This window comes from Salvelinus fontinalis, chromosome 2 (assembly GCF_029448725.1).
Source record: "Salvelinus fontinalis isolate EN_2023a chromosome 2, ASM2944872v1, whole genome shotgun sequence".
Classification (NCBI taxonomy): Eukaryota; Metazoa; Chordata; class Actinopteri; order Salmoniformes; family Salmonidae; genus Salvelinus; species Salvelinus fontinalis.
This window is the reverse complement of record NC_074666.1, coordinates 6,073,098-6,098,152: the sequence shown is the minus strand read 5'-3', so window position 1 is coordinate 6,098,152 and position 25,055 is coordinate 6,073,098. Positions and strand designations below refer to the sequence as shown.

Sequence of the window (25,055 nt, the reverse complement as noted above, 5' to 3'; positions counted from 1 at the left end):
TAATAGCCAGAGACAAACATTATTTAGAAATGTGACTGGTGGAGCCAGGGTTAAGGTTAGGGATGGAGCCAGGGTTAAGGTTAGGGATGGAGCCAGGGTTAAGGTTAGGGATGGAGCCAGGGTTAAGGTTAGGGATGGAGCCAGGGTTAAGGTTAGGGATGGAGCCAGGGTTAAGGTTAGGGATGGAGCCAGGGTTAAGGTTAGGGATGGAGCCAGGGTTAAGGTTAGGGATGGAGCCAGGGTTAAGGTTAGGGATGGAGCCAGGGTTAAGGTTAGGGATGGAGCCAGGGTTAAGGTTAGGGATGGAGCCAGGGTTAAGGTTAGGGATGGAGCCAGGGTTAAGGGTCAAGTAGTTAAAAGGCTTGTATTGATAATGTGACTGTGGTCCTCAGAACATGGAGGTTCCAGCGGTGAGCAGGCAACACGCTACGCTACTCTTCAACACGGCTCTGGAGCAGGGCAAGTGGGACCTCTGTCGTCACATGATCCGATTCCTCAAGGCCATTGGCTCTGGGGAGATGGAGACCCCACCCCCAACACCAACCACTCAGGTACAAGAAGGAACAAATTCATAATCTTTTTCTGTCTTCTACCTCTCTTCTCTTCTCTCTCTTTCTGTGTTTGTCACACATTCTGACATGTTATGTTAGAGCTAAACCTCTTAATGCTTTGTGTTATCTATGGGGATAATGGTTGAGATGGTCTAAAAATACTGTATAAATTAGAGACTGCTATTAGCCTAATGCCTCCACCTCTTTATAACTTCATATAGATACCCGTAACTGGCTATATGCTGCATTTACATTTATGCAGAAGCCTGCCGTGTCAGAGGCTTACTGGATGAGTTTCCCCCTGATAATGATCTGTCCTCTCAACAGGAACCCAGTTCGACAGGAGGTTTTGAGTTATTCAGGAATCGCAGCATCAGTCTGTCTCAGTCAGCTGACAGCATCGCTGCTGGGAAGTTTAACCTACAGAAGACCTTTAGCATGCCTTCTGGGCCCTCTGTTAAGGGGTACGCTACACACACACACACACACACACACACACACACACACACACACACACACACACACACACACACACACTTTCTTTGACATCTCCTCTCTTTAGGTATCATATGATTCAAAGGCAGCTTTTGTTTGTTGAGTATCTAATGCAGGGGTTCTTAAACTTTTTCAGTCTGGGACCCAAATGAGAAATTCTGTGTTTTCCTGGGACCCAAGCTTATGAAAATATGCAACTATATGTAAATATTGGTACATTTCATTGCTGTTATGCCTAAAACAAATGCAATATAGACAAAAACAAATAATGAAATACCCATATAAATATATATTCATGTTTATTTTCCCCATTAAACACACCATTACATACCTGTCTAGGTTGGTACTGTAGCTGTTGAAATACAATAAATATTTTTTATAATAAACTGATTGACCAAATCACACAAGTTGACATTTTCAACAAGCATGTCTATTCTGGGCTGAGTTTTTTACAGTGCAACAGTGAAGTCATGCCCAGCATGGAGTCTGTTTCTGTACTTGTTTTTTAAGTATGCTAGAGTTAGGAACCCTGACTCGCAAACTAGATCAGAACATCTTCTGCTATCTCAGTCAGGCAGGAGACCACTTCCTGCTGTAGATGAGCAACCCAGAATTCTTTCAAAAATACATCTTGCTTCAATCAGTTTATTCCAGTTCAGAATGAAACGGATTACTTGTATTTTAACAGCAACAGTTCCAACCTAGACTTGTTTTCAACAATCATTTCTACAATAAGATGTACAGTAGGCTTGATACCTTTTTCTGTACTGTTACTTAGGGTTGAACTATCAGTAACTAGCTAGCTTGCTTTGGCTAACGTTAGCTAGCTAGCTATTAGCTGTGTGCAAGGCCAGGGGATTGTTTGAATGAGACTCACATCTACTATATGAGAGAGTACTCCCTTATTGATGCTCATCACCTGTTAAATTACAACAATGTCTTGCTAGCTGACTGACTTTTCCACTGTCGAAGCACTGTTTCCTGAAGCTTTTGACCCTGTTCTGAAAGAACTCCTTGGGTTTACCGTCATGCAGTGGATTTTTAGATGTTTTAATTTGTTCGTTTTGAGACTCTACTAAGCACTTCCCCGCCAAAACACATTGTTGGCGCTCCTCGTTATTTCTCAAAGTTTGTATGAAACCAAGCGAGAAAAACTAATCGTGGTATTTGCGTTTCATGACGATTGAGCTCAGTCAGAACTTGTGGCCAGCTTGAGTTCATTTGATGACAGAGCGGTGAGTGATGGCGAGTGAGAATGATGACAGCTCATCTGCTGCTGAACGCCACAGCTGCAGCGTGTGGGTCACGGAGTGATCTTCAAGACAACTGCAGAAAATAGATGCTGTAAACAGCGAAACACACGTCTTCCTCCCACTCGCACCGCTGTTCCAAACTGACGCCGCTGTTCCAAGCTGACGCCGCTGTTCCAAACTGCCGCCGCTGTTCCAAACTGCCGCCGCTGTTCCAAGCTGACGCCGCTGTTCCAAGCTGACGCCGCTGTTCCAAGCTGACGCCGCTGTTCCAAACTGACGCCGCTGTTCCAAACTGACGCCGCTGTTCCAAACTGACGCCGCTGTTCCAAACTGACGCCGCTGTTCCAAACTGACGCCGCTGTTCCAAACTGACGCCGCTGTCCCAAACTGACGCCGCTGTCCCAAACTGACGCCGCTGTCCCAAACTGACGCCGCTGTCCCAAACTGACGCCGCTGTCCCAAACTGACGCCGCTGTCCCAAACTGACGCCGCTGACGCCGCTGTTCCAAACTGACGCCGCTGTTCCAAACTGACGCCGCTGTTCCAAACTGACGCCGCTGTTCCAAACTGACGCCGCTGTTCCAAACTGACGCCGCTGTTCCAAACTGACGCCGCTGTTCCAAACTGACGCCGCTGTCCCAAACTGACGCCGCTGTCCCAAACTGACGCCGCTGTCCCAAACTGACGCCGCTGTCCCAAACTGACGCCGCTGTCCCAAACTGACGCCGCTGTCCCAAACTGACGCCGCTGTCCCAAACTGACGCCGCTGTCCCAAACTGACGCCGCTGTCCCAAACTGACGCCGCTGTTCCAAACTGACGCCGCTGTTCCAAACTGACGCCGCTGTTCCAAACTGACGCCGCTGTTCCAAACTGACGCCGCTGTTCCAAACTGACGCCGCTGTTCCAAACTGACGCCGCTGTTCCAAACTGACGCCGCTGTCCCAAACTGACGCCGCTGTCCCAAACTGACGCCGCTGTTCCAAACTGACGCCGCTGTTCCAAACTGACGCCGCTGTCCCAAACTGACGCCGCTGTCCCAAACTGACGCCGCTGTCCCAAACTGACGCCGCTGTCCCAAACTGACGCCGCTGTCCCAAACTGACGCCGCTGTTCCAAACTGACGCCGCTGTTCCAAACTGACGCCGCTGTTCCAAACTGACGCCGCTGTTCCAAACTGACGCCGCTGTTCCAAACTGACGCCGCTGTTCCAAACTGACGCCGCTGTTCCAAACTGACGCCGCTGTTCCAAACTGACGCCGCTGTTCCAAACTGACGCCGCTGTTCCAAACTGACGCCGCTGTTCCAAACTGACGCCGCTGTTCCAAACTGACGCCGCTGTCCCAAACTGACGCCGCTGTCCCAAACTGACGCCGCTGTCCCAAACTGACGCCGCTGTCCCAAACTGACGCCGCTGTCCCAAACTGACGCCGCTGTCCCAAACTGACGCCGCTGCTAAGCAGAGAGCTCTGGCCAGATCAATTCCAGTAATCAATTAAATAATTATACATTTACTCTGACATGTTGCGACCCACCATTAACGGATCCGCGACCCATACTTTTAGAAAGACTGATTTAATGTGTACTGAGAGGGATTGTCCTCTTCCAAATAATTTCTGGGCTCAGTACACTGACCCCACGGAGTTGGTCAGTTCCATTTATTTATTATTCCTGTCGGCTCATTAGAGTTCGATCAGTTCCTGGATTGACTGAAAGTCGGATGGAATTGAGCCCAATTCTGGTAAAGCAGTGTATGTACTACAGGCCTTTCTCCTCATAGCTATAACACGTCTCTCCCTCCTCCTCTAGGTCTGACAGGTGGTCTAAGGACAGTGACTGTGCAGAGAACATGTACATAGACATGATGTTGAGGCGTCACGCCCGCCACCTCCTTGAGCACGTCAGACTAAAAGAGTTGGGTTGTTTCTCTGCCCAGCTGGGCTTCGAGCTGATTGGCTGGCTGTGCCACGAGCGCACGCGGGTGGCGCGGGTTGATGACTTTGTCATGGCGCTGAAGTGTCTCCACAAGGACTTCCTGTGGCCGTTTCCTGTCATCCCAGCCGGCTCCATGAGCTCGCCTTTCAAGAACGGACACCGCAGGACAGGTGTGCATCAGAGTTTGTGTGTGTGTGTGTGTTGAGGTAATTGGAATACTTCTGAAAGTGTGTGTGTGTGTGACTGCTGGTGCTTCAGGAGCTCTGTCCGTCTGTGTTTGCAATGCATTTTTGTCCTCAGCAATGACTGTGTCCCCCTCAACTTCTGACTCATTGGGTGTGTTTGATGCACACTTCGTGACTGAGTGCATTTTTTTCTCAAGTCGCATTTGTTTAGTTAAGTGTTATTTAATCATTCAATTAACTCTGACCCTGTTTGTTCCTCCCTCCCTCCTCCAGTGCTGAGCCAGCATCTACTGAAGTCCCAGTCAGCAGACAGCCTGTTGAACAGTGACATGGACACAGCGCCCCCGCAGGCCGCAGCACGCAACAGCAACCACACCTGGCTAGACGGGCTGGGGGCTCTTGGACCTACAGAGCCTACAGAGATGGACACTGCCTTGTCCCACGGGGGGCCACAGACACAGGAGGCCTTCCTCTCTCCACTAACCAACAAAAGTAAGTAGTCTTCATCAGAAGATAGGAACAGCTGAGACTCTCTTTCCCTTAGAGAACTCAAAGAACTCTCTCTACCTACCTCTCTCTCGCGCTCTACCTACCTCTCTCTCGCGCTCTACCTACCTCTCTCTCGCTCTCTACCTACCTCTCTCTTGCTCTCTACCTACCTCTCTCTTGCTCTCTACCTACCTCTCTCTTGCTCTCTACCTACCTCTCTCTTGCTCTCTACCTACCTCTCTCTTGCTCTCTACCTACCTCTCTCTCGCTCTCTACCTACCTCTCTCTCGCTCTCTACCTACCTCTCTCTCGCTCTCTACCTACCTCTCGATATCTACCTACCTCTCGCTCTCTACCTCTCTCTTGCTCGCGCTCTACCTCTCTCTCGCCTCTCTCGCTCTCTCAATTCAAGGGGCTTTATTGGCATGGGAAACATATGTTAACATTGCCAAAGCAAGTGAAGTAGATAATATACAAAAGTTAAATAAACAAGTTCCAAAAGAATAAAGACATTACAAATGTCGTATTATGTATATATACTGCGTTGTAACGATGTGCAAATGGTTAAAGTACAAAAGGGAAAATAAATAAACATAAATATGGGTTGTATTTACAATGGTGTTTGTTCTTCACTGGTTGACCTTTTCTTGTGGCAACAGGTCACACATCTTGCTGCTGTGATTGCACACTGTGCTATTTCACCCAGTAGATATGGGAGTTTATCAAAATCGGGTTTGTTTTCAAATTCTTTGTGTCTGTGTAATATGAGGGAAGTATGTGTCTCTAATAAGGTCATACATTGGGCAGGAGGTTAGGAAGTGCAGCTCAGTTTCCACCTCATTTTGTGGGCAGTGTGCACACAGCCTGTCTTCTCTTGAGAGCCATGTCTGCCTACGGTGGCCTTTCTCAACAGCAAGGCTATGCTCACTGAGTCTGTACTAGAGGTCGACCGATTATGATTTTTCACCGCCGATACCGATTTGGAGGACCAAAAAAAGCCGATTACCTATAATTTCCACCTGTTGTCTATTCCATTTGCACAACAGCATGTGAAATCTATTGTCAATCAGTGTTGCTTCCTAAGTGGACAGTTTGATTTCACAGAAGTGTGATTGACTTGGAGTTACATTGTGTTGTTTAAGTGTTCCCTTTATTTTTTGAGCAGTGTATAACTGTTTGGCCATAATGACCATTTATGTTTGGAGGAGGCTTGCAAACCGAAGAACACCATCTCAACCGTGAAGCACGGGGGTGGCAGCATCATTGTGGGGGTGTTTTGCTGCAGGAGGGACTGGTGCACTTCACAAAATAGATGGCATCATGAGGTAGGAAAATTACGTGGATGTATTGAAGCAGCATCTCAAGACATCAGTCAGAAAGTTAAAGCTTGTTCGCTAAGGGGTCTTCCAAATGGACAGTGACCCCAAGCATACTTCCAAAGATGTGGCAAAATGGCTTAAGGACAACAAAGTCAAGGTATTAGATTCAGAACTGAAAAAGCGTGTGCGAGCCAGGACCCCTACAAACCTGACTCGCCTACACCAGCTCTGTCTGGAGGAATGGGCCAAAATTCACCCAACTTATTGTGGGAAGCTTGTGGAAGGCTACCTGAAATGTTTGACCCAAGTTAAACAATTTAAAGGCAATGCTACCAAATACTAATTGAGTGTATGTAAACTTCTGACCCACTGGGAATGTGATGAAAGAAATAAAAGCTGAAATAAATCATTCTCTCTACTATTATTCTGACATTTTACATTCTTAAAATAAAGTGGTGATCTTAACTGACCTAAGACGGGGAATTTTTACTAGGATTAAATGTCAGGAATTGTGAAAAACTGAGTTTAAATGTATTGGGCTAAGGTGTACCGGTATGTAAACTTCCGACTTCAACTGTACATACCCAGCGTGCGACAGAGCTGCAGGAGTTGAGACCCGTTTTTGTTGGTTATGTTGTCATAGTTAGGGCCTAGGGGGCATATGGGGGAGGGAATGCTGTTACCTCCAGGAAGGTGTTTGTCCCCCTGTGTGCTGAGGGTGTCAGGTTCTTGTCCAGTGCTGGCATTTAGGTCGCCACAGACTAGTACATGTCCCTGGGCCTGGAAATGATTGATTTCCTTCTCCAGAATGGAGAAGCTGTCTTCATTAAAGTATGGGGATTCTAGTGGGGGATATAGTTAGCACACAGGAGGACATTTTTCTCTGTTGAGATCATTTCCTTTTGAATTTCTAGCCAAACGTAAAATGTTCCTGTTTTGATTATTTGAATGGAGTGAGTTAGGTCTGATCTTTACCAAATTAGCATACCCCCGTCCCTTCCCTGTTTCACACTTGGTAGTTTGGTGGATGGGACTACCAGCTCTCTATAACCTAGAGGGCAACCCGCAGGTTTGGGAGAGTGTCTATCTGGTCTGGGCGGGGTGTCTATTGATCTGTTGCTCCTGTGTGAAGTGTTGGAGCTGCGTTTGAGAGCAATGTCCTTTAGGGTTCGTGCGAAGGTGGGCACTGGTGCCTTGTAGAGGTGGACCTGGTCATAAAGGCTGTTCAAGTCCAGGGTGGAGTGGTGGTTCAGGTAAACATTTGGTTTTGAGGCACAGTCACAGGAAATACTTGTGTTTACCTGCTGTATGGTAGCAGGGTGGAGATAACCACTTGTGTGTTAGAAGAAGCTTTTTCAATCACTCCCTTCAGTGCTGTGGCCACCCTTTCCTGCTGGGCTCTCAGGTCATTTGTGCCTGTGTGTATTATTATGTGGCTGGGTGACCCTAGTTGGTCCTCAGACAGAAGGTCTAGGGGGCGCTGGGTGTATTATTATGTGGCTGGGTGACCCTAGTTGGTCCTCAGACAGAAGGTCTAGGGGGCGCTGGGTGTATTATTATGTGGCTGGGTGATTCTAGTTGGTCCTCAGACAGAATGTCTCGGGGCACTGGGTGTTTGGACACCATAGTTTAGACACACTGTTTGGGAAAAAGTTTTTTTTCTTGTATATATTTCTAATTTGAGTCCATAAGGAGAACAATCTGTGTCTTGTGTATGTCCTCAGTGGGTGTGGGGGGGTTGTCAGTAGGGCTATCAGGGTGGCTGACGGGGGGGGATGAAATCCCCTGGGCTTGGGGTTCTTCATTTGTCTGTCCTGCTGTGATGTCGAGGCTATGGTCAGGGTCTGGTGTGGAATGTTCTCCTGTGGTGTTGAGACTTTTGTCAGGAGCTGAGGTGGGCTGTTCTGCTGGCTTCTCTGCGGGGGTGGCCACCTCTCTAGTGGGTTGTTTTCTGTCACACGCCATCCCCCTCAACCTCTCCACCAGCAGTCTGATCCTCTCCTCTAGTGCTCTGTTCTTCTCCTGCTCATGCCTTTTCTCCTGTTGAAATTGTCTCACCACAGTCCAGACTGCAGATATCTCTCTTCAGCTCTCCGGGTTTGGTTAAGTTGTTGTGCTGGACTTTTGTCTGGGTCTGTGCTGACTTGAAGTGTAATCACCTGCTGTTCCAGCTCCACTTGCCTTACCTCCAACTGGGTGAATGTATCCTTCATTTCAATGAGGGAGTAGTACTCTGTGCTGGGAGGTTGACTTTCCACTTGGGGTTGCTCGTCTGCGGGGTTATATAATGAAGAGGTCTGGTCTGACCAGCTCGAGGTGGGGATATCTTTTCTCAAGGTAGAGCTTCTCCTGCTCAGCTAATTCTTTGATTAGGTGACAGTCCATCTGAAACTGTTTGGGGTTGCCCTGTACCAGTATTGTTCCAGGCTTATAGAGATTTATATTAGCTGACTCAGAGTCCTCCTTGTCTTGTATCCTGAGTTTCCACCCCTCATTAACACCCCCCTTTCTTAACAGAGGGGTAGTGTGTTAATAATATAGCACGGTGCCATGCCAGGGGATGGTCTGTGTGGAAGATAAGGTTGCTGATGTTCCCATTTTTATAATAGTCAGCAAAAAGTGTCTCTTGATTTTCCATAAGGAGCTTAATTTTGTGGTCTTTTCGTGTCTTATCATTCTGTACATACACAGGGTACTGTATTTTAATTACCTCTGAACAGCGGGAGGCAGCTTCTGAACAGCGGGAGGCGGCTTCTAAGGCCTCTCCATCTGGTTGGAGTAGACTGAGGCTCTCCTGACATTGTTGGGCTAAAGGGATTTGACACCTCTCACTTGACACGTCAGTGCTAATTGAAGTTGTATCAAGCTTGGCAGCCTTCATTTAGCATTCAGTCCTTATAAAGTAATGTAATGTATTTTTCTTCTTGGCTTTTGGAAAAAAAATATAGCTTCAGACTAAACATTACTCACTCAGTTCCAGGTTGGATGGTGTTTTCAGGTTTCTGTTGTTTTCCAGAGCATTTCCAGAGCATTTCCAGAGCATTACAACAGTAGTTGTAAGCCTTCCAGGTGATTCCGTAATTCTGTCCAAAATCAGGTTGTAGGTTTTGATTTGGAGTGAAGGTTACGTTGTAGAGGGTAGCATCCTGTATATGTTCCTGACAAAACAATCCAAGTTTACCTAACTCTAAATCTATCTTTTTTTAAGAACATGCTGAAAAATGCAGGAGCTCATCTGATCATGACCTGTTACTATCTGTGTGTGTGTCTCTCTCTCTCTCTCTCAATTCAATTTGCTTTATTGGCATGACGTAACAATGTACATATTGCTAAAGCTTATTTTGGATATTTACAATATAAAATGAATCAAAATGAGAATCCAAATTGTCAACAGGACAACAGTGACAACAATAACCAAGGGTCAAAATTATACATAACAATAATAATAATCTCTTTCTCTCTGGCTCTGGCTCTCGCTGTGCCTCTCAATTCAATTTGCTTTATTGGCATGACATAACAATGTACGTATTGCCAAAGCTTACTTTGGATATTTATAATAAGAATCAAAATTGTCAACGAGACAACAATAGCCAAGGGTCAACATAACCATACATTGAACAATAAGCATACAGTAGAGGACATGTGCAGGTTGATTGGTCTGTCAGACACTGTCCCTCATCTTATGGCAGGCAGCATTGTAGTGCTCTGCCAACCCACAGCTGTCTGCGTCCTCCCCCAACAGGACGGGTAGCCTATTCACATCAGAGAGGGCTCTGGAACCTTGAATAAGGGTTTCACATTTGGGGAAATTACTCTAATTGTTTTATGTTTTTTACATTTTGTCAGGAAATGCAGCTCTGTCTCAGGTTCTGCTGTTGTGCAGTGGTTGCACAGCCTTTCCTCTACAGGGAGCCAGGTTTTCCTGTGTCTACCCTTCTCAATGGCAAGGCTGTGCTCACTGAGCCTGTACTTTATCAAGGTTTTAATCAGTAACCATGGTGAAATAGTTAGCCACGGTATACTGTCGATTTAGGGCCAGATAGCACTGCATTTTGCTTTGTGCTTGTGTTTCCCAATAAGTAATGTAGTTTTGTTTTGACTGTGTTGTAATTTGTTATATTCTGATTGATTGGATGTTCTGGTCCTGAGGCTTCAGTGTGTTAGTAGAACAGGTTTGTGAACTCAGCCCCAGGACCAGCTGGATGAGGGGACTCTTTTCTTTGCTCAGCTCTTGGCATTGCAGAGCTTGGTAGTGATATGATACTTAGATGTTTCCAAAACTTAATTGCTCTTTTTTGAGTTATTATTGGTGGATATTGGCTTAATTCTGCCCTGCATGCATTGTTTGTAGTTTTCCTCTGGACATATAGGAGAATCTTACAGAAGTCTGCATGCAGGGTTTCAATGGGGTGTTTGTCCCATTGGGTGAAATCTTGTTTTGCAAGTGGACCCCACACCTCGCTGCCATGAAGTGCAATTGTTTCAATGACTCATTCAATTAGTTTTTAGCCAAATTTTAATAGGTATTTCAATTTGAATGTGTTTAATGGCGTAGAATGCCCTGCGTGCTTTCTCTCTGTTCATTCACTGCCTCATTAAGGTGTCCAGTTGAGCTTATTTTTAAACCTATGTAATTGTAGTGTGTGCAGTACTCTATATTTTGTACCAATTGACAACTTTGGTCTAATTCCCTGAGATCTGGATCTTCTCTGGAAAATCATTATTTTTGTATTTTTGGTGTTTACTACCAGGGCCCAGGTCTGGCAGTACTGCTCCAGCAGGTCCAGGCTCTGCTGTAGGCCATGTGCTGTGGGTGACAGCAGGCATAGGTCATCTGCGAAGAGCAGGCATTTAACCTCTAAATTGTGGAGACTAACACCAGGGGCTGAGGATTTTTCTAGAATAGTGGCCAATTCGTTGATGTAAATATTGAAGAGTGCAGGGCTAAGATTGCAACCCTGGCGAAGGCCCTGCCTCTGAAGGCCCCGCCCCTGGTTTAAGAATTCTGTTATTTTTTTGCCAATTTTAATGCTGCACGTATTGCCAGTATACATTGATTTAATTATGTCATGTTTTACCCCCTACAACACGTTCAATAACTTTGTAGAACAGTCCTGTATACCAAATAGAATCAAATGCTTTTTGGAAGTCGATAAAGCAAGTGTATATTTTGGTATTATTTTGGTGGACATGTTTATCTATCAGGGTGTGTAGGGTGTAAATATGATCGGTTGTGCGATGTGTTGGTATAAATCCAATTTGGCTTTTACTCAAGACATTGTGCTAATTAAGGAAGTTTTGAACTCTTACATTTATAATACTACAGAAAACCTTCCCCAGGTTACTGTTCACACAAATGCCTCTGTAATTGTTGTCTCTGTTCTTAAAGATTGGGGTTGTGATTCCAGATGTCAGGGAAATAACCTACACTCAAGATCAAATGAAACGGTTTTAATACAGCCAATGTAAATGTTACACTAGTGAGTTTGAGCATCTCATTTAGGATGCCATCAGGTCCGCATGCTTTTTTACATTTGAGGGCCTGAAGTTTCTTATACAGCTCCTGGTCAGTAATTGGGGAATCCAGTGGATTTTGATTGTCCTTTTTATAGCTTTTTCTAATCCATTAAATTTCTCATGAATTTGGCGTTGTTCTGCGTTTGTGTCAATTTGAACGGTGTTGTGGAGTGTTTTAAAATGGGTTGTTAATATATCTCTCGCTTTCTACCCTTCCTCATTCTCCCTCCATCTTTCTCTCCCTAGCGGAGGAGTGCAGTATCGACTCTGCCACAGACCTGACAGAGACCAGCAGCATGGTGGATGGAGACTGGACCATGGTGGATGAAAACTTCTCTACTCTCAGTCTGACCCACTCTGAGCTGGAACACATCTCCATGGAGCTGGCTAACAAGGGACCACACAAGTCCCAGGTCCAGCTACGGTAAGCCTGTCCTCCCACTCATAGACAGGATTTCTACTTCTATTTGACAGCCCAATCAGAGCGACAGAGTGGGTTTACCTGAAGGAATAATTTCCCCTTGGTAAGGGAATAATTCATGACTTTTATGGTAGCTTGAAGGCATGTACTGCAGAAAGAGTCAAGTTACCACGGAGACAACCTGATTCACTGACATGAACATCTCTTATCAAAGAGAGAGTATTCTGGGAGATCACATAATAGAACTTCTACATTCAAGACAGTAGAAACAATTTGATTCAGGAGATAAAACACCTTTTAGTTTTCTCAACTTGTTTCTATTACTTTCTAGCACATCCAGCTAACTGACAGAGTAGCTAGCTAGCTAGCCAACTAGATACAGTAGCTTTGTAGCCATGGATTGTGCACCTTCCATTAGCTACGTAGCTAGCTGGTGGATGTTTCCCCTTTGAAACCAGGACAGAGGAAAGCAACATTCACCTCCACAAATATTATTTATATTGATATCCATACTGAAAGAAAGGGGGATACCTCTATCCATACTGAATGAAAGGGGGATACCTCTATCCATACTGAAAGAAAGGGGGATACCTCTATCCATACTGAAATAAAGGGGGATACCTCTATCCATACTGAAAGAAAGGGGGATACCTCTATCCATACTGAAAGAAAGGGGGATACCTCTATCCATACTGAAATAAAGGGGGATACCTCTATCCATACTGAAATAAAGGGGGATACCTCTATCCATACTGAAAGAAAGGGGGATACCTCTATCCATACTGAAAGAAAGGGAAAGGGGGATACCTCTATCCATACTGAAAGAAAGGGGGATACCTCTATCCATACTGAAAGAAAGGGGAAGGGGGATACCTCTATCCATACTGAAAGAAAGGGGATACCTCTATCCATACTGAAAGAAAGGGAAAGGGGGATACCTCTATCCATACTGAAAGAAAGGGGGATACCTCTATCCATACTGAAATAAAGGGGGATACCTCTATCCATACTGAAATAAAGGGGGATACCTCTATCCATACTGAAAGAAAGGGGGATACCTCTATCCATACTGAAAGAAAGGGAAAGGGGGATACCTCTATCCATACTGAAAGAAAGGGGGATACCTCTATCCATACTGAAAGAAAGGGGGATACCTCTATCCATACTGAAATAAAGGGGGATACCTCTATCCATACTGAAATAAAGGGGGATACCTCTATCCATACTGAAAGAAAGGGGGATACCTCTATCCATACTGAAAGAAAGGGAAAGGGGGATACCTCTATCCATACTGAAAGAAAGGGGATACCTCTATCCATACTGAAAGAAAGGGAAAGGGGATACCTCTATCCATACTGAAAGAAAGGGAAAGGGGGATACCTCTATCCATACTGAAAGAAAGGGGAAGGGGGATACCTCTATCCATACTGAAAGAAAGGGGATACCTCTATCCATACTGAAAGAAAGGGAAAGGGGGATACCTCTATCCATACTGAAAGAAAGGGGGATACCTCTATCCATACTGAAAGAAAGGGGGATACCTCTATCCATACTGAATGAAAGGGGGATACCTCTATCCATACTGAAAGAAAGGGGAAGGGGGATACCTCTATCCATACTGAAAGAAAGTGGGATACCTCTATCTATACTGAAAGAAAGGGGAAGGGGGATACCTCTATCCATACTGAAAGAAAGGGGAAGGGTGATACCTCTATCCATACTGAAAGAAAGGGGGATACCTCTATCCATACTGAAAGGGAAAGGGTGATACCTCTATCCATACTGAAAGAAAGGGGATACCTCTATCCATACTGAAAGAAAGGGTGATACCTCTATCCATACTGAATGAAAGGGGGATACCTCTATCCATACTGAATGAAAGGGGGATACCTCTATCCATACTGAAAGAAAGGGGGATACCTCTATCCATACTGAATGAAAGGGGATACCTCTATCCATACTGAAAGAAAGGGGATACCTCTATCCATACTGAATGAAAGGGGGATACCTCTATCCATACTGAATGAAAGGGGGATACCTCTATCCATACTGAATGAAAGGGGGATACCTCTATCCATACTGAAAGAAAGGGGATACCTCTATCCATACTGAAAGAAAGGGGATACCTCTATCCATACTGAATGAAAGGGGGATACCTCTATCCATACTGAATGAAAGGGGGATACCTCTATCCATACTGAATGAAAGGGGGATACCTCTATCCATACTGAATGAAAGGGAAAGGGGATACCTCTATCCATACTGAATGAAAGGGAAAGGGGGATACCTCTATCCATACTGAAAGGGGGATACCTCTATCCATACTGAAAGAAAGGGGATACCTCTATCCATACTGAAAGAAAGGGGGATACCTCTATCCATACTGAAAGAAAGGGTGATACCTCTATCCATACTGAAAGAAAGGGGGATACCTCTATCCATACTGAAAGAAAGGGGGATACCTCTATCCATACTGAATGAAAGGGGGATACCTCTATCCATACTGAAAGAAAGGGTGATACCTCTATCCATACTGAAAGAAAGGGAAAGGGGATACCTCTATCCATACTGAATGAAAGGGGGATACCTCTATCCATACTGAAAGAAAGGGTGATACCTCTATCCATACTGAAAGAAAGGGGGATACCTCTATCCATACTGAAAGAAAGGGGGATACCTCTATCCATACTGAAAGAAAGGGGGATACCTCTATCCATACTGAAAGAAAGGGGGATACCTCTATCCATACTGAATGAAAGGGGGATACCTCTATCCATACTGAATGAAAGGGGGATACCTCTATCCATACTGAATGAAAGGGGGATACCTCTATCCATACTGAATGAAAGGGAAAGGGGATACCTCTATCCATACTGAATGAAAGGGGGATACCTCTATCCATACTGAATGAAAGGGAAAGGGGATACCTCTATCCATACTGAATGAAAGGGGGATACCTCTATCCATACTGAATGAAAGGGGGATACCTCTATCCATACTGAATGAAAGGGGGATACCTCTATCCATACTGAATGAAAGGGAAAGGGGATGCCTCTATCCATACTGAATGAAAGGGGGATACCTCTATCCATACTGAATGAAAGGGAAAGGGGGATACCTCTATCCATACTGAATGAAAGGGGAAGGGTGATACCTCTATCCATACTGAATGAAAGGGAAAGGGGGATACCTCTATCCATACTGAATGAAAGGGAAAGGGGGATACCTCTATCCATACTGAATGAAAGGGGGATACCTCTATCCATACTGAATGAATGGGAAAGGGGATGCCTCTATCCATACTGAATGAAAGGGGGATACCTCTATCCATACTGAAAGAAAGGGGGATACCTCTATCCATACTGAATGAAAGGGAAAGGGGATACCTCTATCCATACTGAAAGAAAGGGAAAGGGGATACCTCTATCCATACTGAATGAAAGGGGGATACCTCTATCCATACTGAATGAAAGGGGAAGGGTGATACCTCTATCCATACTGAAAGAAAGGGGGATACCTCTATCCATACTGAATGAAAGGGAAAGGGGATACCTCTATCCATACTGAAAGAAAGGGAAAGGGGGATACCTCTATCCATACTGAATGAAAGGGGGATACCTCTATCCATACTGAAAGAAAGGGAAAGGGGGATACCTCTATCCATACTGAAAGAAAGGGAAAGGGGATACCTCTATCCATACTGAATGAAAGGGGGATACCTCTATCCATACTGAATGAAAGGGGGATACCTCTATCCATACTGAAAGAAAGGGGGATACCTCTATCCATACTGAAAGAAAGGGGATACCTCTATCCATACTGAAAGAAAGGGAAAGGGGATACCTCTATCCATACTGATTGAAAGGGGGATACCTCTATCCATACTGAAAGAAAGGGAAAGGGGGATACCTCTATCCATACTGAATGAAAGGGGGATACCTCTATCCATACTGAAAGAAAGGGGGATACCTCTATCCATACTGAATGAAAGGGAAAGGGGATACCTCTATCTATACTGAATGAAAGGGGAAGGGGGATACCTCTATCCATACTGAATGAAAGGGGGATACCTCTATCCATACTGAAAGAAAGGGGGATACCTCTATCCATACTGAATGAAAGGGGGATACCTCTATCCATACTGAAAGAAAGGGTGATACCTCTATCCATACTGAATGAAAGGGGAAGGGGGATACCTCTATCCATACTGAATGAAAGGGAAAGGGGATACCTCTATCCATACTGAATGAAAGGGGAAGGGGGATACCTCTATCCATACTGAATGAAAGGGGAAGGGGGATACCTCTATCCATACTGAATGAAAGGGGAAGGGGGATACCTCTATCCATACTGAATGAAAGGGGAAAGGGGATGCCTCTATCCATACTGAATGAAAGGGGAAGGGGGATACCTCTATCCATACTGAATGAAAGGGGAAGGGGGATACCTCTATCCATACTGAATGAAAGGGGAAGGGGGATACCTCTATCCATACTGAATGAAAGGGGAAGGGGGATGCCTCTATCCATACTGAAAGAAAGGGGGATACCTCTATCCATACTGAATGAAAGGGGAAAGGGGATGCCTCTATCCATACTGAAAGAAAGGGGGATACCTCTATCCATACTGAAAGAAAGGGGGATACCTCTATCCATACTGAAAGAAAGGGAAAGGGGATACCTCTATCCATACTGAATGAAAGGGAAAGGGGATACCTCTATCCATACTGAATGAAAGGGAAAGGGGATACCTCTATCCATACTGAATGAAAGGGGATACCTCTATCCATACTGAATGAAAGGGAAAGGGGATACCTCTATCCATACTGAATGAAAGGGGATACCTCTATCCATACTGAATGAAAGGGAAAGGGGATACCTCTATCCATACTGAATGAAAGGGAAAGGGGATACCTCTATCCATACTGAATGAAAGGGGATACCTCTATCCATACTGAATGAAAGGGGGATACCTCTATCCATACTGAATGAAAGGGGGATACCTCTATCCATACTGAATGAAAGGGGGATACCTCTATCCATACTGAAAGAAAGGGGGATACCTCTATCCATACTGAAAGAAAGGGGGATACCTCTATCCATACTGAATGAAAGGGAAAGGGGATACCTCTATCCATACTGAATGAAAGGGGGATACCTCTATCCATACTGAATGAAAGGGGGATACCTCTATCCATACTGAAAGAAAGGGGGATACCTCTATCCATACTGAAAGAAAGGGGGATACCTCTATCCATACTGAATGAAAGGGAAAGGGGATACCTCTATCCATACTGAAAGAAAGGGGGATACCTCTATCCATACTGAATGAAAGGGAAAGGGGATACCTCTATCCATACTGAAAGAAAGGGGGATACCTCTATCCATACTGAAAGAAAGGGGGATACCTCTATCCATACTGAATGAAAGGGGGATACCTCTATCCATACTGAATGAAAGGGGGATACCTCTATCCATACTGAATGAAAGGGGGATACCTCTATCCATACTGAATGAAAGGGAAAGGGGATACCTCTATCCATACTGAAAGAAAGGGAAAGGGGGATACCTCTATCCATACTGAAAGAAAGGGGATACCTCTATCCATACTGAAAGAAAGGGAAAGGGGGATACCTCTATCCATACTGAAAGAAAGGGGAAGGGGGATACCTCTATCCATACTGAAAGAAAGGGGAAGGGGGATACCTCTATCCATACTGAAAGAAAGGGGGATACCTCTATCCATACTGAAAGAAAGGGGATACCTCTATCCATACTGAATGAAAGGGGGATACCTCTATCCATACTGAAAGAAAGTGAAAGGGGGATACCTCTATCCATACTGAAAGAAAGGGGGATACCTCTATCCATACTGAATGAAAGGGGAAGGGTGATACCTCTATCCATACTGAAAGAAAGGGGAAGGGGGATACCTCTATCCATACTGAAAGAAAGGGGAAGGGGGATACCTCTATCCATACTGAAAGAAAGGGGAAGGGTGATACCTCTATCCATACTGAAAGAAAGGGGAAGGGTGATACCTCTATCCATACTGAAAGAAAGGGGAAAGGGGATACCTCTATCCATACTGAAAGAAAGGGGGATACCTCTATCCATACTGAAAGAAAGGGGATACCTCTATCCATACTGAATGAAAGGGGATACCTCTATCCATACTGAAAGAAAGGGAAAGGGGGATACCTCTATCCATACTGAAAGAAAGGGGGATACCTCTATCCATACTGAATGAAAGGGGATACCTCTATCCATACTGAATGAAAGGGGGATACCTCTATCCATACTGAATGAAAGGGGGATACCTCTATCCATACTGAATGAAAGGGGATACCTCTATCCATACTGAATGAAAGGGGGATACCTCTATCCATACTGAATGAAAGGGGGATACCTCTATCCATACTGAATGAAAGGGGGATACCTCTATCCATACTGAAAGAAAGGGGGATACCTCTATCCATACTGAAAGAAAGGGGGATACCTCTATCCATACTGAATGAAAGGGAAAGGGGATACCTCTATCCATACTGAAAGAAAGGGGGATACCTCTATCCATACTGAATGAAAGGGAAAGGGGATACCTCTATCCATACTGAATGAAAGGGGGATACCTCTATCCATACTGAATGAAAGGGAAAGGGGATACCTCTATCCATACTGAAAGAAAGGGGGATACCTCTATCCATACTGAATGAAAGGGGGATACCTCTATCCATACTGAAAGAAAGGGGGATACCTCTATCCATACTGAAAGAAAGGGGGATACCTCTATCCATACTGAATGAAAGGGGGATACCTCTATCCATACTGAATGAAAGGGGGATACCTCTATCCATACTGAATGAAAGGGGGATACCTCTATCCATACTGAATGAAAGGGAAAGGGGATACCTCTATCCATACTGAAAGAAAGGGGAAGGGGGATACCTCTATCCATACTGAAAGAAAGGGGGATACCTCTATCCATACTGAATGAAAGGGGGATACCTCTATCCATACTGAAAGAAAGGGGGATACCTCTATCCATACTGAATGAAAGGGAAAGGGGATACCTCTATCCATACTGAAAGAAAGGGGAAGGGGGATACCTCTATCCATACTGAAAGAAAGGGGGATACCTCTATCCATACTGAATGAAAGGGTGATACCTCTATCCATACTGAAATAAAGGGTGATACCTCTATCCATACTGAAAGAAAGGGGGATACCTCTATCCATACTGAATGAAAGGGGGATACCTCTATCCATACTGAAAGAAAGTGAAAGGGGGATACCTCTATCCATACTGAAAGAAAGGGGAAGGGTGATACCTCTATCCATACTGAAAGAAAGGGGAAGGGGGATACCTCTATCCATACTGAAAGAAAGGGGGATACCTCTATCCATACTGAATGAAAGGGGGATACCTCTATCCATACTGAATGAAAGGGGGATACCTCTATCCATACTGAAAGAAAGTGAAAGGGGGATACCTCTATCCATACTGAAAGAAAGGGGAAGGGTGATACCTCTATCCATACTGAAAGAAAGGGGAAGGGGGATACCTCTATCCATACTGAAAGAAAGGGGAAGGGTGATACCTCTATCCATACTGAAAGAAAGGGGAAGGGTGATACCTCTATCCATACTGAAAGAAAGGGGAAAGGGGATACCTCTATCCATACTGAAAGAAAGGGGGATACCTCTATCCATACTGAAAGAAAGGGGAAAGGGGATACCTCTATCCATACTGAAAGAAAGGGGGATACCTCTATCCATACTGAAAGAAAGGGAAAGGGGGATACCTCTATCCATACTGAAAGAAAGGGAAAGGGGGATACCTCTATCCATACTGAATGAAAGGGGGATACCTCTATCCATACTGAATGAAAGGGAAAGGGGATACCTCTATCCATACTGAAAGAAAGGGAAAGGGGGATACCTCTATCCATACTGAATGAAAGGGGGATACCTCTATCCATACTGAATGAAAGGGAAAGGGGGATACCTCTATCCATACTGAATGAAAGGGGATACCTCTATCCATACTGAATGAAAGGGAAAGGGGGATACCTCTATCCATACTGAAAGAAAGGGGGATACCTCTATCCATACTGAATGAAAGGGGATACCTCTATCCATACTGAAAGAAAGGGAAAGGGGGATACCTCTATCCATACTGAAAGAAAGGGGGATACCTCTATCCATACTGAATGAAAGGGAAAGGGGATACCTCTATCCATACTGAATGAAAGGGGGATACCTCTATCCATACTGAATGAAAGGGAAAGGGGGATACCTCTATCCATACTGAATGAAAGGGGGATACCTCTATCCATACTGAATGAAAGGGAAAGGGGATACCTCTATCCATACTGAAAGAAAGGGGGATACCTCTATCCATACTGAAAGAAAGGGGGATACCTCTATCCATACTGAAAGAAAGGGGGATACCTCTATCCATACTGAAAGAAAGGGGGATACCTCTATCCATACTGAATGAAAGGGAAAGGGGATACCTCTATCCATACTGAAAGAAAGGGGGATACCTCTATCCATACTGAAAGAAAGGGAAAGGGGGATACCTCTATCCATACTGAATGAAAGGGGGATACCTCTATCCATACTGAATGAAAGGGGGATACCTCTATCCATACTGAAAGAAAGGGGGATACCTCTATCCATACTGAATGAAAGGGAAAGGGGATACCTCTATCCATACTGAAAGAAAGGGAAAGGGGATACCTCTATCCATACTGAATGAAAGGGAAAGGGGATACCTCTATCCATACTGAATGAAAGGGGGATACCTCTATCCATACTGAATGAAAGGGGGATACCTCTATCCATACTGAAAGAAAGGGAAAGGGGATACCTCTATCCATACTGAATGAAAGGGGGATACCTCTATCCATACTGAAAGAAAGGGGGATACCTCTATCCATACTGAAAGAAAGGGAAAGGGGATACCTCTATCCATACTGAAAGAAAGGGGGATACCTCTATCCATACTGAATGAAAGGGGGATACCTCTATCCATACTGAATGAAAGGGGGATACCTCTATCCATACTGAAAGAAAGGGGGATACCTCTATCCATACTGAAAGAAAGGGAAAGGGGATACCTCTATCCATACTGAAAGAAAGGGGGATACCTCTATCCATACTGAAAGAAAGGGGGATACCTCTATCCATACTGAAAGAAAGGGAAAGGGGGATACCTCTATCCATACTGAATGAAAGGGGGATACCTCTATCCATACTGAAAGAAAGGGAAAGGGGGATACCTCTATCCATACTGAAAGAAAGGGGATACCTCTATCCATACTGAATGAAAGGGAAAGGGGGATACCTCTATCCATACTGAATGAAAGGGAAAGGGGATACCTCTATCCATACTGAAAGAAAGGGGGATACCTCTATCCATACTGAAAGAAAGGGAAAGGGGGATACCTCTATCCATACTGAATGAAAGGGGGATACCTCTATCCATACTGAATGAAAGGGGGATACCTCTATCCATACTGAAAGAAAGGGGGATACCTCTATCCATACTGAAAGAAAGGGAAAGGGTGATACCTCTATCCATACTGAAAGAAAGGGGAAGGGGGATACCTCTATCCATACTGAAAGAAAGGGAAAGGGGGATACCTCTATCCATACTGAAAGAAAGGGAAAGGGGATACCTCTATCCATACTGAAAGAAAGGGGGATACCTCTATCCATACTGAAAGAAAGGGGGATACCTCTATCCATACTGAAAGAAAGGGGGATACCTCTATCCATACTGAAAGAAAGGGAAAGGGGATACCTCTATCCATACTGAAAGAAAGGGAAAGGGGGATACCTCTATCCATACTGAAAGAAAGGGAAAGGGGATACCTCTATCCATACTGAAAGAAAGGGGGATACCTCTATCCATACTGAATGAAAGGGGGATACCTCTATCCATACTGAAAGAAAGGGGGATACCTCTATCCATACTGAATGAAAGGGGGATACCTCTATCCATACTGAATGAAAGGGGGATACCTCTATCCATACTGAAAGAAAGGGAAAGGGGATACCTCTATCCATACTGAAAGAAAGGGGGATACCTCTATCCATACTGAATGAAAGGGGGATACCTCTATCCATACTGAATGAAAGGGGGATACCTCTATCCATACTGAATGAAAGGGGGATACCTCTATCCATACTGAAAGAAAGGGAAAGGGGATACCTCTATCCATACTGAAAGAAAGGGAAAGGGGATACCTCTATCCATACTGAATGAAAGGGGGATACCTCTATCCATACTGAAAGAAAGGGAAAGGGGGATACCTCTATCCATACTGAAAGAAAGGGGGATACCTCTATCCATACTGAAAGAAAGGGGGATACCTCTATCCATACTGAAAGAAAGGGGGATACCTCTATCCATACTGAATGAAAGGGGGATACCTCTATCCATACTGAATGAAAGGGGGATACCTCTATCCATACTGAAAGAAAGGGGGATACCTCTATCCATACTGAAAGAAAGGGGGATACCTCTATCCATACTGAAAGAAAGGGGGATACCTCTATCCATACTGAAAGAAAGGGGGATACCTCTATCCATACTGAAAGAAAGGGGGATACCTCTATCCATACTGAATGAAAGGGGGATACCTCTATCCATACTGAATGAAAGGGGAAGGGGGATACCTCTATCCATACTGAATGAAAGGGGGATACCTCTATCCATACTGAAAGAAAGGGAAAGGGGGATACCTCTATCCATACTGAAAGAAAGGGAAAGGGGGATACCTCTATCCATACTGAATGAAAGGGGGATACCTCTATCCATACTGAAAGAAAGGGAAAGGGGGATACCTCTATCCATACTGAAAGAAAGGGAAAGGGGGATACCTCTATCCATACTGAAAGAAAGGGGATACCTCTATCCATACTGAAAGAAAGGGGGATACCTCTATCCATACTGAAAGAAAGGGGGATACCTCTATCCATACTGAAAGAAAGGGGATACCTCTATCCATACTGAAAGAAAGGGGGATACCTCTATCCATACTGAAAGAAAGGGAAAGGGGATACCTCTATCCATACTGAATGAAAGGGGGATACCTCTATCCATACTGAATGAAAGGGAAAGGGGATACCTCTATCCATACTGAAAGAAAGGGGGATACCTCTATCCATACTGAATGAAAGGGAAAGGTGATACCTCTATCCATACTGAATGAAAGGGAAAGGTGATACCTCTATCCATACTGAAAGAAAGGGGGATACCTCTATCCATACTGAAAGAAAGGGGGATACCTCTATCCATACTGAATGAAAGGGAAAGGGGGATACCTCTATCCATACTGAATGAAAGGGAAAGGTGATACCTCTATCCATACTGAAAGAAAGGGGGATACCTCTATCCATACTGAAAGAAAGGGGGATACCTCTATCCATACTGAAAGAAAGGGAAAGGGGATACCTCTATCCATACTGAAAGAAAGGGGGATACCTCTATCCATACTGAAAGAAAGGGGGATACCTCTATCCATACTGAAAGAAAGGGAAAGGGGGATACCTCTATCCATACTGAAAGAAAGGGAAAGGGGGATGCCTCTATCCATACTGAAAGAAAGGGGGATACCTCTATCCATACTGAAAGAAAGGGAAAGGGGGATGCCTCTATCCATACTGAAAGAAAGGGGATACCTCTATCCATACTGAAAGAAAGGGAAAGGGGATACCTCTATCCATACTGAATGAAAGGGGGATACCTCTATCCATACTGAATGAAAGGGGATACCTCTATCCATACTGAAAGAAAGGGGATACCTCTATCCATACTGAATGAAAGGGTGATACCTCTATCCATACTGAAAGAAAGGGAAAGGGGATACCTCTATCCATACTGAAAGAAAGGGGATACCTCTATCCATACTGAAAGAAAGGGGATACCTCTATCCATACTGAAAGAAAGGGGATACCTCTATCCATACTGAAAGAAAGGGAAAGGGGATACCTCTATCCATACTGAAAGAAAGGGAAAGGGGATACCTCTATCCATACTGAAAGAAAGGGGGATACCTCTATCCATACTGAAAGAAAGGGGAAGGGGATACCTCTATCCATACTGAAAGAAAGGGGATACCTCTATCCATACTGAATGAAAGGGAAAGGGGATACCTCTATCCATACTGAAAGAAAGGGGGATACCTCTATCCATACTGAATGAAAGGGGGATACCTCTATCCATACTGAAAGAAAGGGAAAGGGGATACCTCTATCCATACTGAAAGAAAGGGGGATACCTCTATCCATACTGAAAGAAAGGGAAAGGGGGATGCCTCTATCCATACTGAAAAAAAGGGGGATACCTCTATCCATACTGAAAGAAAGGGAAAGGGGATACCTCTATCCATACTGAAAGAAAGGGAAAGGGGATACCTCTATCCATACTGAAAGAAAGGGGAAGGGGATACCTCTATCCATACTGAAAGAAAGGGGATACCTCTATCCATACTGAAAGAAAGGGAAAGGGGATACCTCTATCCATACTGAAAGAAAGGGAAAGGGGATACCTCTATCCATACTGAATGAAAGGGAAAGGGTGATACCTCTATCCATACTGAAAGAAAGGGGATACCTCTATCCATACTGAAAGAAAGGGAAAGGGGATACCTCTATCCATACTGAAAGAAAGGGAAAGGGTGATACCTCTATCCATACTGAAAGAAAGGGGATACCTCTATCCATACTGAAAGAAAGGGAAAGGGTGATACCTCTATCCATACTGAAAGAAAGGGGATACCTCTATCCATACTGAAAGAAAGGGAAAGGGGATACCTCTATCCATACTGAAAGAAAGGGGGATACCTCTATCCATACTGAAAGAAAGGGAAAGGGGGATACCT

General features: G+C 44.6%; 1 protein-coding gene across 2 annotated transcripts in view; it reads left to right on the top strand.

The window, feature by feature from the left end:
* Window positions 1-25,055, top strand: part of LOC129810803 (guanine nucleotide exchange factor subunit RIC1-like) — a 149,373-nt gene that overhangs the window by 86,383 nt on the left and 37,935 nt on the right. For both annotated transcript variants that reach the window (XR_008752784.1, XM_055861703.1), the window contains exons 21-25: window positions 393-551; window positions 879-1,015; window positions 4,107-4,402; window positions 4,691-4,909; window positions 11,989-12,166. Coding sequence is in view for 1 of the 2 variants with exons in the window: in XM_055861703.1 (XP_055717678.1) it covers window positions 393-551; window positions 879-1,015; window positions 4,107-4,402; window positions 4,691-4,909; window positions 11,989-12,166 (989 nt within the window). In the remaining variant the exon portion in view is untranslated. The remainder of the gene's footprint in view (window positions 1-392; window positions 552-878; window positions 1,016-4,106; window positions 4,403-4,690; window positions 4,910-11,988; window positions 12,167-25,055) is intronic.